General features: G+C 45.2%; 1 protein-coding gene across 1 annotated transcript; it reads left to right on the forward strand.

Moving 5' to 3' along the window:
* The first annotated feature begins 732 nt into the window (after nt 1-732).
* Nucleotides 733-1,119, forward strand: LOC145953506 (uncharacterized). Its single transcript, XM_083067475.1, has one exon. It carries the CDS (start codon nt 733-735, stop codon nt 1,117-1,119), a length of 387 nt encoding a protein of 128 aa, XP_082923601.1.
* The last annotated feature ends 12,137 nt before the right edge of the window (nt 1,120-13,256 follow it).

Here is a 13,256-nt window from a genome sequence, read left to right on the forward strand (position 1 = left end):
AAGCGAGGATTCTCCACCTCGCTGCTTAAATGCAGTGATGACCTGTAAGCCGACAACGTGATGCGGGAAATCCACGAAGGTATTTGTGGCTCTCACTCGGGGGGGCGAACCTTAGCGGCCAAAGTCTTGCGAGCTGGCTATTATTGGCCGACTCTGAAGGGAGATTGCGTCGAGTTTGTCAAAAAATGCGTGCAATGTCAAAAGCACGGGAACCTCATCCACACCTCTACCGCCGAATTACACAACATCAGCTCTCCATGGCCGTTCGCCTTGTGGGGTATCGACGTACTTGGACCATTCCCTGTGGCAAAGGGGCAGGTCAAGTTTCTCCTAGTCGCGGTGGATTACTTCACGAAGTGGATAGAAGCCGAACCGCTCGCCTGCATCTCCACTGCCAACGTCCAGAAGTTCGTCTGGAAGAACATGGTTACCCGTTTTGGCATCCCGTACGCCCTTGTTTCGGACAACGGCCTTCAGTTCACGGACAAAAAGTTCAACTCTTTCATTGAAAACCTTGGCATTCGGCACTAGTTCACATCAGTCGAGCATCCTCAGTCAAACGGGCAGGTCGAAGCGGCCAACAAGGTCATACTGATAGAATTGAAGAAGAGGTTAGGTTCGACAAAAGGAGCATGGGCCGAGGAATTATCGGAAGTCCTTTGGGCATACCGATGCACACCACAGTCAACCACCAGGGAGACTCCTTTTCGCCTAACATACGGCGCGGATGCGATGATCCCGGTTGAGGTTGGGGAACCATCATTCCGGCGGCAGCACTTCCATGAAGAGTCTAACGACAATTCACTCCGAGCCGAGCTCGATGTTCTAGACGAAGTGCGAGAGAAGACACAGGTTGTGGCCGAAGCGTGCAAGCAACGAATGAGCCGACGCTTTAATTCCAACTTAAAGCCAAGGACATTTCATGCAGGGGATCTCGTATGGAGAGAAACCGGGTCGGCAAGACGCAATTCCTCTAAAGGAAAGCTCTCAGCCAACTGGGACGGCCCTTTCCGGGTACGGCATGCACTCCACAATGGAGCATACAAGTTGGAGGAACTGTCCGGCAAGGTCATTCCGAGAACTTGGAACTCTGCCCATCTGAAGACATACTATAGTTAAATTCAACTTTGTAATGCCTAAACAATGTATATGTATCACGATGCACTCTTTTCCTTGACTGATCTTTTTCCCCCTTATAAAAACGTGAAAAGGGGTTTTTGGTCGGCAAGGTTTTTAATGAGGCATCAATTCATTAATGAAGACCCATTCCACATAAGTGTCAATTTTTCAGAATTTTTACAAGTCTTCCCTCCCGAGATCTCTCTCGGCCAAGGATGCGGCTTACATTAATTTTTACAAGTCTTCCCTCCCGAGATCTCTCTCGGCCAAGGATGCGGCTTACATCAATTTTTACAAGTCTTCCCTCCCGAGATCTCTCTCGGCCAAGGATGCGGCTTACATTAATTTTTACAAGTCTTCCCTCTCGAGATCTCTCTCGGCCAAAGATGCGGCTTACATTAATTTGTACAAGTCTTCCCTCCCGAGATCTCTCTCGACCAAGGATGCGGCTTACATTAATTTTTACATCTTCCCTCCCGAAAAAGGCAATATATCATTTTACATCAATATACGGCAGCAAGTGAAATTCAAATTCATTAATATGGCACAATCGGCCCAAAAAAGTACATTAAAGGGGCACTATCGGCCCATCATTACAAAAAAGAACTTAACACAAGACAACCTTAAGACACCACCTCCGGTTCCCCCTGAATCGGACCATCTTCAGGCGCACCTTCCTCGTACGCCGTATCCTCCTCATTCGGCCCATTTGGCCGCGCCGGAGCTTCCTCGTCGGCTTGTTGGTGTCGCCACCGGCCCGAAACGGGCTTTCGGCATTCGCGAAGGATGGTTGGACTCTTTTATTTGTTTAAAAATATGGATTGCTAGAATGACTTATTCTCAAACTGAGACCTTGTCAAACGAGCAATTTTATTAAAAGGCTCACCAATCCATGTTAATCCCAAGCGGGACCCTCCATGGATTAGCGGTTTTCATAAAAAGGAAGGGTTCATGGAGTCGCCACCAATGTTTTACTCAAAACATTGGAAAAAGAAGTTTAAGGCAATCGATTCAAAAATCGACTTCGGCCATTACAACCAGAGTCGGGTAAGGGAGTCGGTTACGCGTGGGGAAGGTGTTAGCACCCCACAGCGCCCCTTTCGGGTTCCCTATGACAGATTATTTAAAAATAATAGTGCAAAATTACTAAATTACCCCTATTTATTCTAAGCAATTATAAATTAACTATCTACATGATGACAGTTTAAATATGTACACACAGAAAGCGGTAAAAGAAGGGACTTTAAAGAGATAAACCTTTGAAGCATGCTTTCTTATATATCTTGACAGAAATTGGGAAGCGTTTTGGCGTTCCCTCCCTCTACAAGACCGCTCGCTCCCTCCTATAAAATTTTAACTATGGAAATCCGGAGGATTTCCCTTCGACTAGGTTCGAGACTCAAGCAAATGGCTCGTGACTCAAGAACTTCGTCGGATCAACTCTCCGAGTGATTTCTAGGCAGAGCACTGCTCAAAAAAACCCAGAATACTCAAGAAGAGGGTTAAAACTCAGTAAAAAAAGTGTAGAATGACGTCCAATTGACGTCATATTTATAGGGATGAGGCGCAATACGGCCTCTGGGGGTCAATACGGTCCGTATTGAAGTTTTGAACTACAATACGGTCCGTATTGAAGTTTTGAACTACAATACGGCCGTATTGAATTCAGTACGGCCGTATTGAAGTTCAAAAAACCTCAATACGGCCGTATTGAGTTCAGTGCAGCCGTATTGAAGTTCAGTGCAGCCGTATTGAGTTCAGTGCAGCCGTATTGAAGTTCAGAAACTTCAATACGGCCGTATTGAGTTCAGTGCGGCCGTATTGTAGTTTAAAATGTTCAATACGGCCGTACTGAACTTTTGGGAGGCCGTATTGGGCTTCATTCCCTCCACTTTCTTATTTTTTGCTACTCTAAGACCTCTAAACCTACAGATTGTCATCCCACGGTCTTCTAAGAGTCCCTTTGGCTGACTTTCCTTTGATCTTCGAGAGTCTTCGAGTCTTATTTCCGACCCGGACAATTTTAGGGGTCTACAGCTGCCCCCCCTTTACTTAGTCAAACGGCCTTTTAGTGTACCGGTTGATAAGTAAAGGAGTTGACCTAATTGTCCGGGGAATAAGGCCATCCTTCCGACTTGTAGTGTCTTCCGGTGGAAAATTGCTGAGTAGCCTCTCCAGGTTTTGCTTCGCTCGTCGCCCGAGCCGGAAGCTGCATACCTCCGTGCTTCTGAACACTCTGGTAGCGTGAGTACCCGCCTCTCCAGGCTCAACTTCACTCGACGCCCGAGCTGGAAGTTGTGAGTACCCGCCTCTCCAGGCTTAGCTTCGCTTGCCGCCCAAGCTGGAAGCTGTGAGTACCCGCCTCTCCAGGCTCTGCTTCGGTGCTTCTGACATCCTAGGCAGTTGAGTTTGCCCTCTCCAGGGTCAACTTCACTCGACGCCCGAGCTGGAAGTTGTGAGTACCGCCTCTCCAGGCTTAGCTTCGCTTGCCGCCCAAGCTGGAAGCTGTGAGTACCCCGCCTCTCCAGGCTCTGCTTCGGTGCTTTTGACATCCTAGGCAGTTGAGTTTGCCCTCTCCAGGGTTAGCTTCGCTTGCCGCCCAAGCTGGAAGCTGTGAGTACCCGCCTCTCCAGGCTCAACTTCACTCGGCGCCCGAGCTGGAAGTTGTGAGTACCCGCCTCTCCAGGCTTTGCTTCGGTGCTTCTGACATCCTAGGCAGTTGAGTTTGCCCTCTCCAGGGTTAGCTTCGCTTGCCGCCCAAGCTGGAAGCTGTGAGTACCCGCCTCTCCAGGCTCAACTTCACTCGACGCCCGAGCTGGAAGTTGTGAGTACCGCCTCTCCAGGCTTTACCTCCGTGTTCTTGACAACCTCGGGGTAGTTGGATACCTCCGTGTTCCTGACAACCTCAGGGTAGCTGAGTATTGCCTCTCCAGGCTTGTGCATACCTCGGTGCTCTGGACATCTGGGTAGCATGAGTTTGCCCTCTCCAGGGATTTGTGATGATTTTGTCTCCACAATCCACGATGCTGTTTCGACGATTGTTTTTTTGATTTTTGTGCCACTGAGGGCTGGATAACGCAGGGATCCGTCTAGGGGATGTGCAGTTACTCATAGGTTCTTGCGTCCCAACTTTCCATTGCGTAGTTGGTGCCCATTGGGGAATTTCTGATTCCTTGGGGGTGCAGACACAAAGATGCTCTTTCTGATGTGAGCGGTGCCTTATGATTGGCTGTCGTCCTTTCGACGTTGTGGAGTATCCCGGTTATCCTTATTCGGGTGACTCTTTTGGATTTTCTGATTTTTGCTGCCTCTGTGTAGGCTGTTATCCGCTGGGGATTCTGGATGTTGATTTTTGATTGACCTCTTCTGTTAGGCAAATCATCTTGATGTTTAGTGGTTTGGCTAGATGCCGAATTCCGCTTGGGGAATATTTATTTATTTTTTTATTTTTCTCCTTTTGTAAGGGTGCCTCTTGAGTAGGCGACTGGGGATTTGGGGATCTTATGTATCCCAGAGTATTATTTAGAAAGCCTCTTCAGGCTTAGCTTCACTCTTTGTTTGAGTTGGAAAGTTATCTTCCACTGAAGAAGTTTAAGTCCTTTGACTTGGATATTTTGTTTGGATCATGCTTCCGTTGGGGAATTTCGATGATCTGGCCTTGATAGCTTTCACTGGGAAATTTGGTCCAAGGGTGAAAGCTAAAATATCTCTGGGGAGTATTATTTCGGCAAGCCTCTCCAGGCTCAGTTATTCTGTGGGAGTATTATTTCGGCAAGCCTCTCCAGGCTCAATTATTCTGTATGATGAATTGGTTTTTTGTTCAGCCCGAGAATGTGAGCTGAAACGTCTTTTGGAGAGTATTATTTCGGCAAGCCTCTCCAGGCTTAATTATTCTGTGGGAGTATTATTTCAGCAAGCCTCTCCAGGCTCAATTATTCTGTATAATTTGTTGGATTTTCTGTATTTTGCCTTCTGTGTTTTTGCCTTTTTTGTCGGCTGTTGTCATACACAAGCAATTTTTTTATTTTATGCAATTACCTTATGATAAGGTCTTTGAATATGCAACTAATATGTGTGTGATGCACGGAATGTAAGTTTTATTATTTTGTTAATATTTTCAGAAAAAATGAATGGCTCTCCCTATCCTCCTCTTCTTGGAGGAACTTCTGTCATTGACGTGAGGGAATATTTTTGTGAGCCTTTTTACGCAGGAGATTACGGATTTTATAGGAACCCCTCCCATTTTCTTTTATTGACCGATTATTTAGGAATTTCATACAATTTTTTAGAAATACCAATTTAGAGGCATAATCACATGGTCAAGAGAGAAAAGAAATGAATAGATATTTTATTAATATTCACAAGTGTTTTTACAGAAAGATATACAGAAGGAAATTTCTGAAGAATGGCTGGCCTGGGTAGGCTATTTACATTGGGCTTAACAATTATATCTGTAATTGTTGCTCCGTACGTTCTCCTAGTTGTTTCGGGTGATATGCCTGAGTCAGGAGTGTAGACACTGCAAGACGCTTGCTTCTAGAAGATAATCACATGAATCGCCTTTCGGTTTTCGATTCAAGTGATCGTTGCTTGCTTTATTTTTATGTCTTATTCTTTTGCCCCTAACTTTTGCCTAGGACGTATCCTAGCGGGGGTGATTTTGCCTTTGTTTTGCCTAGTACCCTTGTACTGGCGGGCTTTTTATTTTGCCCTAACTTTTGCCTAGGACGCCCTTTTCGGGTTTTCATCCTAGCGGGCCTGTGCAAGCAACGTCTTCAAGCGTAGTACTTCTTTACCACGTCAGCGTTGACTGGGTATCGAAGTTCTTCTCCATCCATGTCCGTGAGGATCAGTGCTCCTCCTGAGAAGGCTCGCCTCACCACATATGGTCCTTCGTAATTTGGGGCCCACTTTCCGATTTTGTCCTTTTGAGCTGGTAGCAACTTCTTCATTACCAGTTCTCCCTCATGATAGACTCGAGGGTGGACTTTCTTGTCAAAAGCCTTTTTGATCTTTCTCTGATAGGCTTGACCATGGCATATGGCGTTCAGCCGTTTTTCTTCAATAAGGTTTAACTGGTCATACCGGCTTTGAACCCATTCTGCTTCGGAAAGTTTTGCTTCCATGATTACCCTCAGAGAGGGTATTTCGACTTCGACGGGTAGAACTGCCTCCATCCCATAGACAAGGGAGAATGGAGTAGCTCCGGTAGATGTGCGTACGGAAGTCCTATAACCATGGAGAGCGAAGGGTAACATCTCGTGCCAATCTTTAAGTGAGACAACCATCTTTTGCACTATTTTCTTGATGTTTTTATTGGCTGCCTCGACTGCCCCATTCATCTTTGGCCGATATGGGGAAGAGTTGTGGTGTTGGATCTTGAATTCTTGGCACAGTTCTCCCACCATTTTGTTATTCAAATTGGATCCATTATCAGTGATGATCTTATCAGGAATACCGTATCTGCATATCATATTCTTTTTGATGAAGGATGTTACCACCTTTCGGGTCACATGAGCATACGATGCCGCTTCTACCCATTTGGTGAAATAGTCAATGGCCACAAGAATGAATCTGTGCCCGTTGGATGCTTTCGGCTCAATGGGTCCAATAACATCCATGCCCCACATTGAGAATGGCCAAGGCGAAGCCAATACGTTGAGTGGGGTTGGTGGGATATGAATATTGTCGGCGTATGCTTGACATTTATGGCATTTTCGCACATATTGGTAACAATCCTTTTCCATGGTTGACCAATAATATCCCACCCTGAGGATCTTTTTAGCCATTGCGGGCCCGGGAATGTGGGTACCGAAAACCCCCTCATGAACTTCTTTGATCATGTTTTGAGCTTCGACTTGGTCTACACATCTCAACAAGACCGAATCATAATTTTTCTTGTAGAGGGTTTCGCCGACTAGCAAAAATCCCATGGCCCTTCTTCGGATATGCTTCTTGTCATTATCACTGGCCATATCAGGATATTCCCCTTTTGTTAAATATTGCTTGATGTCATGGAACCATGGATGATCATCAACTACTTCATCTATCAGAAGGCAAAACGCTTGCTTATCATGTCTCCGGATATTGATGATGGGCATTTCATGCTCATTATCCAAGGCGAACATTGATGATAGTGTAGCAAGAGCGTCGGCAAACTGATTTTCCTCCCTTGGAATGTATTCAAAGACGACACTTTGGAAGAGTTGTGTCAAATCTTTGATGTGCTCAACATATGGTATCAATTTGGGATTTCGGACTTCTCATTCACCTCGTAATTGGTAGATGACTAGGGCCGAATCACCAAACACTTTGAGCTTTAGGATACCATTGTTGATGGCTGCTTGGATTCCCAACGCGCAAGCCTCGTATTCTGCCATATTGTTTGTACAATCGAAGTTGAGTCTTGCCGTTATGGGAATGTGTTTTCCTTGTGGAGAGATTAGCACTGTGCCAATCCCTCGTCCAAGCATGTTGGAGGCTCCATCAAAATACATGGTCCATGCATCATCTTTAAGCTCTTCATGTTGTAGATGCATTATATGCTCATCGGGGAAATCATCCTGAAGGGATTGGTAGTCGTTGGTCGGCCCATGTGCTAGGTAATCAGCTAGGGTGCTGCCCTTGATGGCCTTTTGTGTGACATGTATTATGTCAAATTCTGATAACTGTACTTGCCATCGGGCAATCTTCCCAGTGATTATTGGTTTGTCGAACACGTACTTGATTGGATCCATTTTGGAAACCAACCAAGTAGTATGCCTTATCATATACTGCCTGAGCCGTTGTGTTGCCCACGCTAACGCGCAGCATGTCTTTTCTAATGGCGTGTAGCGGGTTTCATAATCGAGAAATTTCTTGCTCAAGTAGTAGATGGCTCGTTCTTTCTTTCCAGTTTCGTCCTGTTGTCCTAGCACAACTCCCATGGACTCATCGAGCACAGTTAGATAGAGGATCAATGGTCTTCCCCCGACAGGCGGCACCAATACTGGTGGATTGGCCAAGCACTGTTTGATCTTATCAAAAGCTTGTTGACAATTCTCATCCCACGATTCAGAATGATTTTTGCGCAACAGCCTGAATATCGGTTTGCACGTGTCAGTCAACTGTGCGATGAACCTTGCAACGTAGTTCACCCTGCCGAGGAATCCTCTTATTTCTTTCTTGGTTTTAGGAGGAGGCATTTCCATTATTGCCTTTACTTTATCAGGGTCCACCTCTATGCCTTTTTCACTGACAATGAACCCGAGAAGTTTACCTGACCGAACTCCGAAAGTACACTTAGCCGGATTTAGCTTAAGCTGGTACTTGCGAAGCCGATTGAATAATTTTCTCAAATATTGGACATGGTCCATCTCATCTTTTGACTTTGCGATCATGTCATCCACATATACTTCAATTTCTTTGTGGATCATATCGTGGCATAACGTCACCATCGCTCGTTGATAGGTGGCACCCGCATTCTTGAGTCCAAAAGGCATTACCCTGTAGCAAAAAGTACCCCAGGGTGTAATGAAGGAAGTCTTCTCGCGGTCTTCCACATTTATCTTGATTTGGTTGTACCCAGAGTACCCATCCATGAAGGAATAGAGTGTGTTTGTGGCTGTATGATCCACCAATGTATCGATATGTGGTAAGGGAAAATCGTCCTTTGGACTAGCACGATTAAGATCCCTGTAGTCAACACAAACTCTAACCTTTCCATTCTTTTTAATGACCGGCACTATGTTAGCCAGCCATTCGGGATACTGGGATACAATCAGGAACCCCGCGTCTAATTGTTTTTCTACCTCCTCCTTGATCTTTAGAGACCATTCGGGCTTGACTCGTCGGAGCTTTTGTTTGACGGGTCGAAACCCTTCTTTCAGTGGTAATTTGTGCTCGACGATATTAGAGTCCAAACCGGGCATATCATGGTACGACCATGCAAATACATCTTTGTATTCCTTTAACAACTGGATCAATTGCTCCCTTATTTCATCACTGATATGGGTTCCAATATTGACCTCTTTTATTTCTTGGCCTTGCCCCAAATTCACGGTCTCCAATTTTTCTTGATGCAGTTGGAGTAGACGAGCCTCTTGATCTAGCAGTCTTTGCAAGTCCGGAGAAATGGTCTCCTCATCACTGTCCAACTCAACCCATTCATCCTCAACTTTCGGATCCCGGTCGGAGCGAACAATCACAGACATAATTGTTTTATTGGTTCTGTTTAGGTTTAGAATTTATTAATATTAATGAGAGAAAGAGAGAAAAGAACAAATGAGAGAATAATGTGCGAAAAATGCCTCTTTATTGATATGTATTAAAATTTGTACAAAGACCCTTATTTACATGAAAAGGTTCTCATGATCTCGGGTACTGATCACGAGTCCCTAAAAGAAAAGAAAAATATGGAGGGGCCCTATTGTGGCTTGTCATTCTCTACTCCTGCTTTGGTAGAGGATTCTTGCTCACGTCGGGTGCTGTCGAATCAAAGGTGACCCACCCAGCATCAATGAGGTCTTGGACCTTGTATTTGAGAGCCTTACAGTTCTCCGTTGAATGTCCTGGTGCCCCCGAGTGGTATAGGCATTTATCTTGTGGTTTGTACCACTCGGGATAAGGTGGATCCATCTTCCTTGGTGGAATGTAAGCTAGAAGATGAGCTTCCACTAACTTCGGCAGGAGGTCGCTATATGTGGTCGGAAGTTTATCAAGCTTCCTCACAGGGTTATACTGCGACTTTCCTGACTTCGAAGTGGAAGAAGATGAAGAAATGGTTATGGCGTTGACTCCTCCCTCCTTCTTCTTCCCGAAGGCCTTCTTAGCTTCATATGATTGGGAAGGCTTAGCCAGCTTCCCACTTTTAAGTCCTTGTTCCACTCTCTCCCCAATGGTGATGATGTCCGAGAAGAGTGTCGTTGTGTTCCCTATCATTTTATCGTAATAGGGACCAGTCAACGAGTTGATGAATAAGGACACCGTCTCCTTATCCGACAGCGGGGGCTCTATCTGTGCCGCCAACTCTCTCCATCGTTGGGCGTACGCCTTGAAAGATTCATCACTTTTCTTACTCAAGGCTTGAAGATCTGACCTATCGGGTGTTAGGTCGATGTTGTATTTATAGCGCTTGAGAAAGGCGTCGGCCAACTGCCTCCATGTATGTACTAGATTTCCATCTAGCTGCATATACCAATTGAGTGCGGTTTCAGCCAAGCTCTCTTGAAAGCAATGAATTAAGAGCTTTTCATTTGTGGCATATGCAGCCATTTTGCGACAGTACATGGTGAGATGACTCTTAGGGCAAGTCGATCCCACGTACTTTGGGAAATCTGGCACTTTAAATTTAGGAGGGAATTGGATGTCCCTCACTAAACACATGTCGGCGGCATCTTTAATATCGAAGTCATGCCCCTCCATAGCCCTTAGCCGATCCTCTAGGGCGTGGAATTGTTCCTTTGAAACTTCGGGCTCTTTAATCATGATCCCCGCCCCAAGGGGTACAGCTCGTGGAGGTTCTTCCTCGTGCTCCTCCTCCTCATGATGATGGGACTCATGGTCACTGTGGTGAGACCCATGTACATTATGATGACGCATGAGCTCCATCATTTGCGCCATTTGTTCTTTGAGCTGCGAGAGCTCGGCTGTAAGCTTCTTATTTTAGTCCTCCAGCGCTTCCATCTTCTTGATTTTCTGCGCGCGTGTGAGGACAGAGAGATGACCAGCCACTTTCTAAAAATGAATATTTAATCTTAATTAATTTATGGAATGAATACGCTCTTGACATGAGCTTGATAACCCTCCATTTTTAAGGCGCTGCCTTTTTAAAACGGAGTGTTACCACCCTCCTTGACTTATGATCCCTCCCCAACGGAGAATCTCGATAATTATGGGTCTCTTTTACTCATGTCAAGAGGTATTGGTGAACCTAAAATGCATGGTTTATGAGGATGCATGATGTCTTATTGGTAATGATGTACATGCTCCTCACTTTTATTATATTTTCGCACATGGTCTTTCCTCTCATGTCATGGTTTTTTTCATGCATGGGGATTTATTCTTAGACCTTATCACGAGGTTATTTATTAATGCACAAACAATTGCACATAAGCATTTACACAAACAATTTCACTCATCCACGAACAGTCACGAGCGAATCACGAGGTAGGGGTTTCCTACAGAAAGGTGCATATTCAAGGTGGTTCTAACTGTTCTCACCGGTCTGAGGCCCCCAAGGTGCCCCCATTATAGGGACCCAATTCCTCTCGTCGTAAGCCGATGGAAAGCTCCAACGCACTGTCGGACTCGAGTTCATGGTTATCACCTTGAGTGATGCTTTCCGACAACGGTCTACGGGCACCTATAGACCCATTCGACAACCGGCCGTACTAACATCCACTCCCTATGGCTTACCACTCATGCCCCCGGGTATAGAGGGAACTGTTGTGTGCAAAGGTTTGTGTGCAATTTATATTTCAAACAATTGCGGAAAATTTAAACATACAACAGTTATTAAAAGCCAAATAGATAAAACATATTATCATACAAACAAGGGGTAATAAAGTAATTTTAACTATTATTTGTTAAAAATAATCTGTCACTAAATGGGACTGACTCTCGAGGCTTCCCCAGCGGAGTCGCCATCTGTCGCCACCGGCCCGAAACGGGCTTTCGGCATTCGCGAATGATGGTTGGACTCTTTTATTTGTTTAAAAATATGGATTGCTAGAATGACTTATTCTCAAACTGAGACCTTGTCAAACGAGCAATTTTATTAAAAGGCTCACCAATCCATGTTAATCCCAAGCGGGACCCTCCATGGATTAGCGGTTTTCATAAAAAGGAAGGGTTCATGGAGTCGCCACCAATGTTTTACTCAAAACATTGGAAAAAGAAGTTTAAGGCAATCGATTCAAAAATCGACTTCGGCCATTACAACCAGAGTCGGGTAAGGGAGTCGGTTACGCGTGGGGAAGGTGTTAGCACCCCACAGCGCCCCTTTCGGGTTCCCTATGACAGATTATTTAAAAATAATAGTGCAAAATTACTAAATTACCCCTATTTATTCTAAGCAATTATAAATTAACTATCTACATGATGACAGTTTAAATATGTACACACAGAAAGCGGTAAAAGAAGGGACTTTAAAGAGATAAACCTTTGAAGCGTGCTTTCTTATATATCTTGACAGAAATTGGGAAGCGTTTTGGCGTTCCCTCCCTCTACAAGACCGCTCGCTCCCTCCTATAAAATTTTAACTATGGAAATCCGGAGGATTTCCCTTCGACTAGGTTCGAGACTCAAGCAAATGGCTCGTGACTCAAGAACTTCGTCGGATCAACTCTCCGAGTGATTTCTAGGCAGAGCACTGCTCAAAAAAACCCAGAATACTCAAGAAGAGGGTTAAAACTCAGTAAAAAAAGTGTAGAATGACGTCCAATTGACGTCATATTTATAGGGATGAGGCGCAATACGGCCTCTGGGGGTCAATACGGTCCGTATTGAAGTTTTGAACTACAATACGGCCGTATTGAATTCAGTACGGCCGTATTGAAGTTCAAAAAACCTCAATACGGCCGTATTGAGTTCAGTGCAGCCGTATTGAAGTTCAGAAATTTCAATACGGCCGTATTGAGTTCAGTGCGGCCGTATTGTAGTTTAAAATGTTCAATACGGCCGTACTGAACTTTTGGGAGGCCGTATTGGGCTTCATTCCCTCCACTTTCTTATTTTTTGCTACTCTAAGACCTCTAAACCTACAGATTGTCATCCCACGGTCTTCTAAGAGTCCCTTTGGCTGACTTTCCTTTGATCTTCGAGAGTCTTCGAGTCTTATTTCCGACCCGGACAATTTTAGGGGTCTACAGTTGGTCCAGAGGGATCGAGGTCAAGTCCACCAGTTTATCTTGGAAGAAATCCTTGGTCATATCAAGGTGAAATTCAGGGGGAAAGTCGCCAAAGAAGGACGCCTGCCGAGCTACCTGGGCAAACCCGGCCTGATGCTGAGAAAGGACCTTGTTACGTGCCTTCTCCCTATAAGCCCCGAAGACAAGCTTCTCAGCATCCAACTCCTTGCTCAGCACGACAACCTTCTCCGTCTCGGTCTTCAGAGATAGCTCGAGACGTTGGACCTTCAGAGCCAGGTCGTCTGTAGC

Source organism: Cajanus cajan, chromosome 11 (assembly GCF_000230855.2).
Source record: "Cajanus cajan strain Asha chromosome 11, NIPB_CcT2T_4, whole genome shotgun sequence".
Classification (NCBI taxonomy): domain Eukaryota; kingdom Viridiplantae; phylum Streptophyta; class Magnoliopsida; order Fabales; family Fabaceae; genus Cajanus; species Cajanus cajan.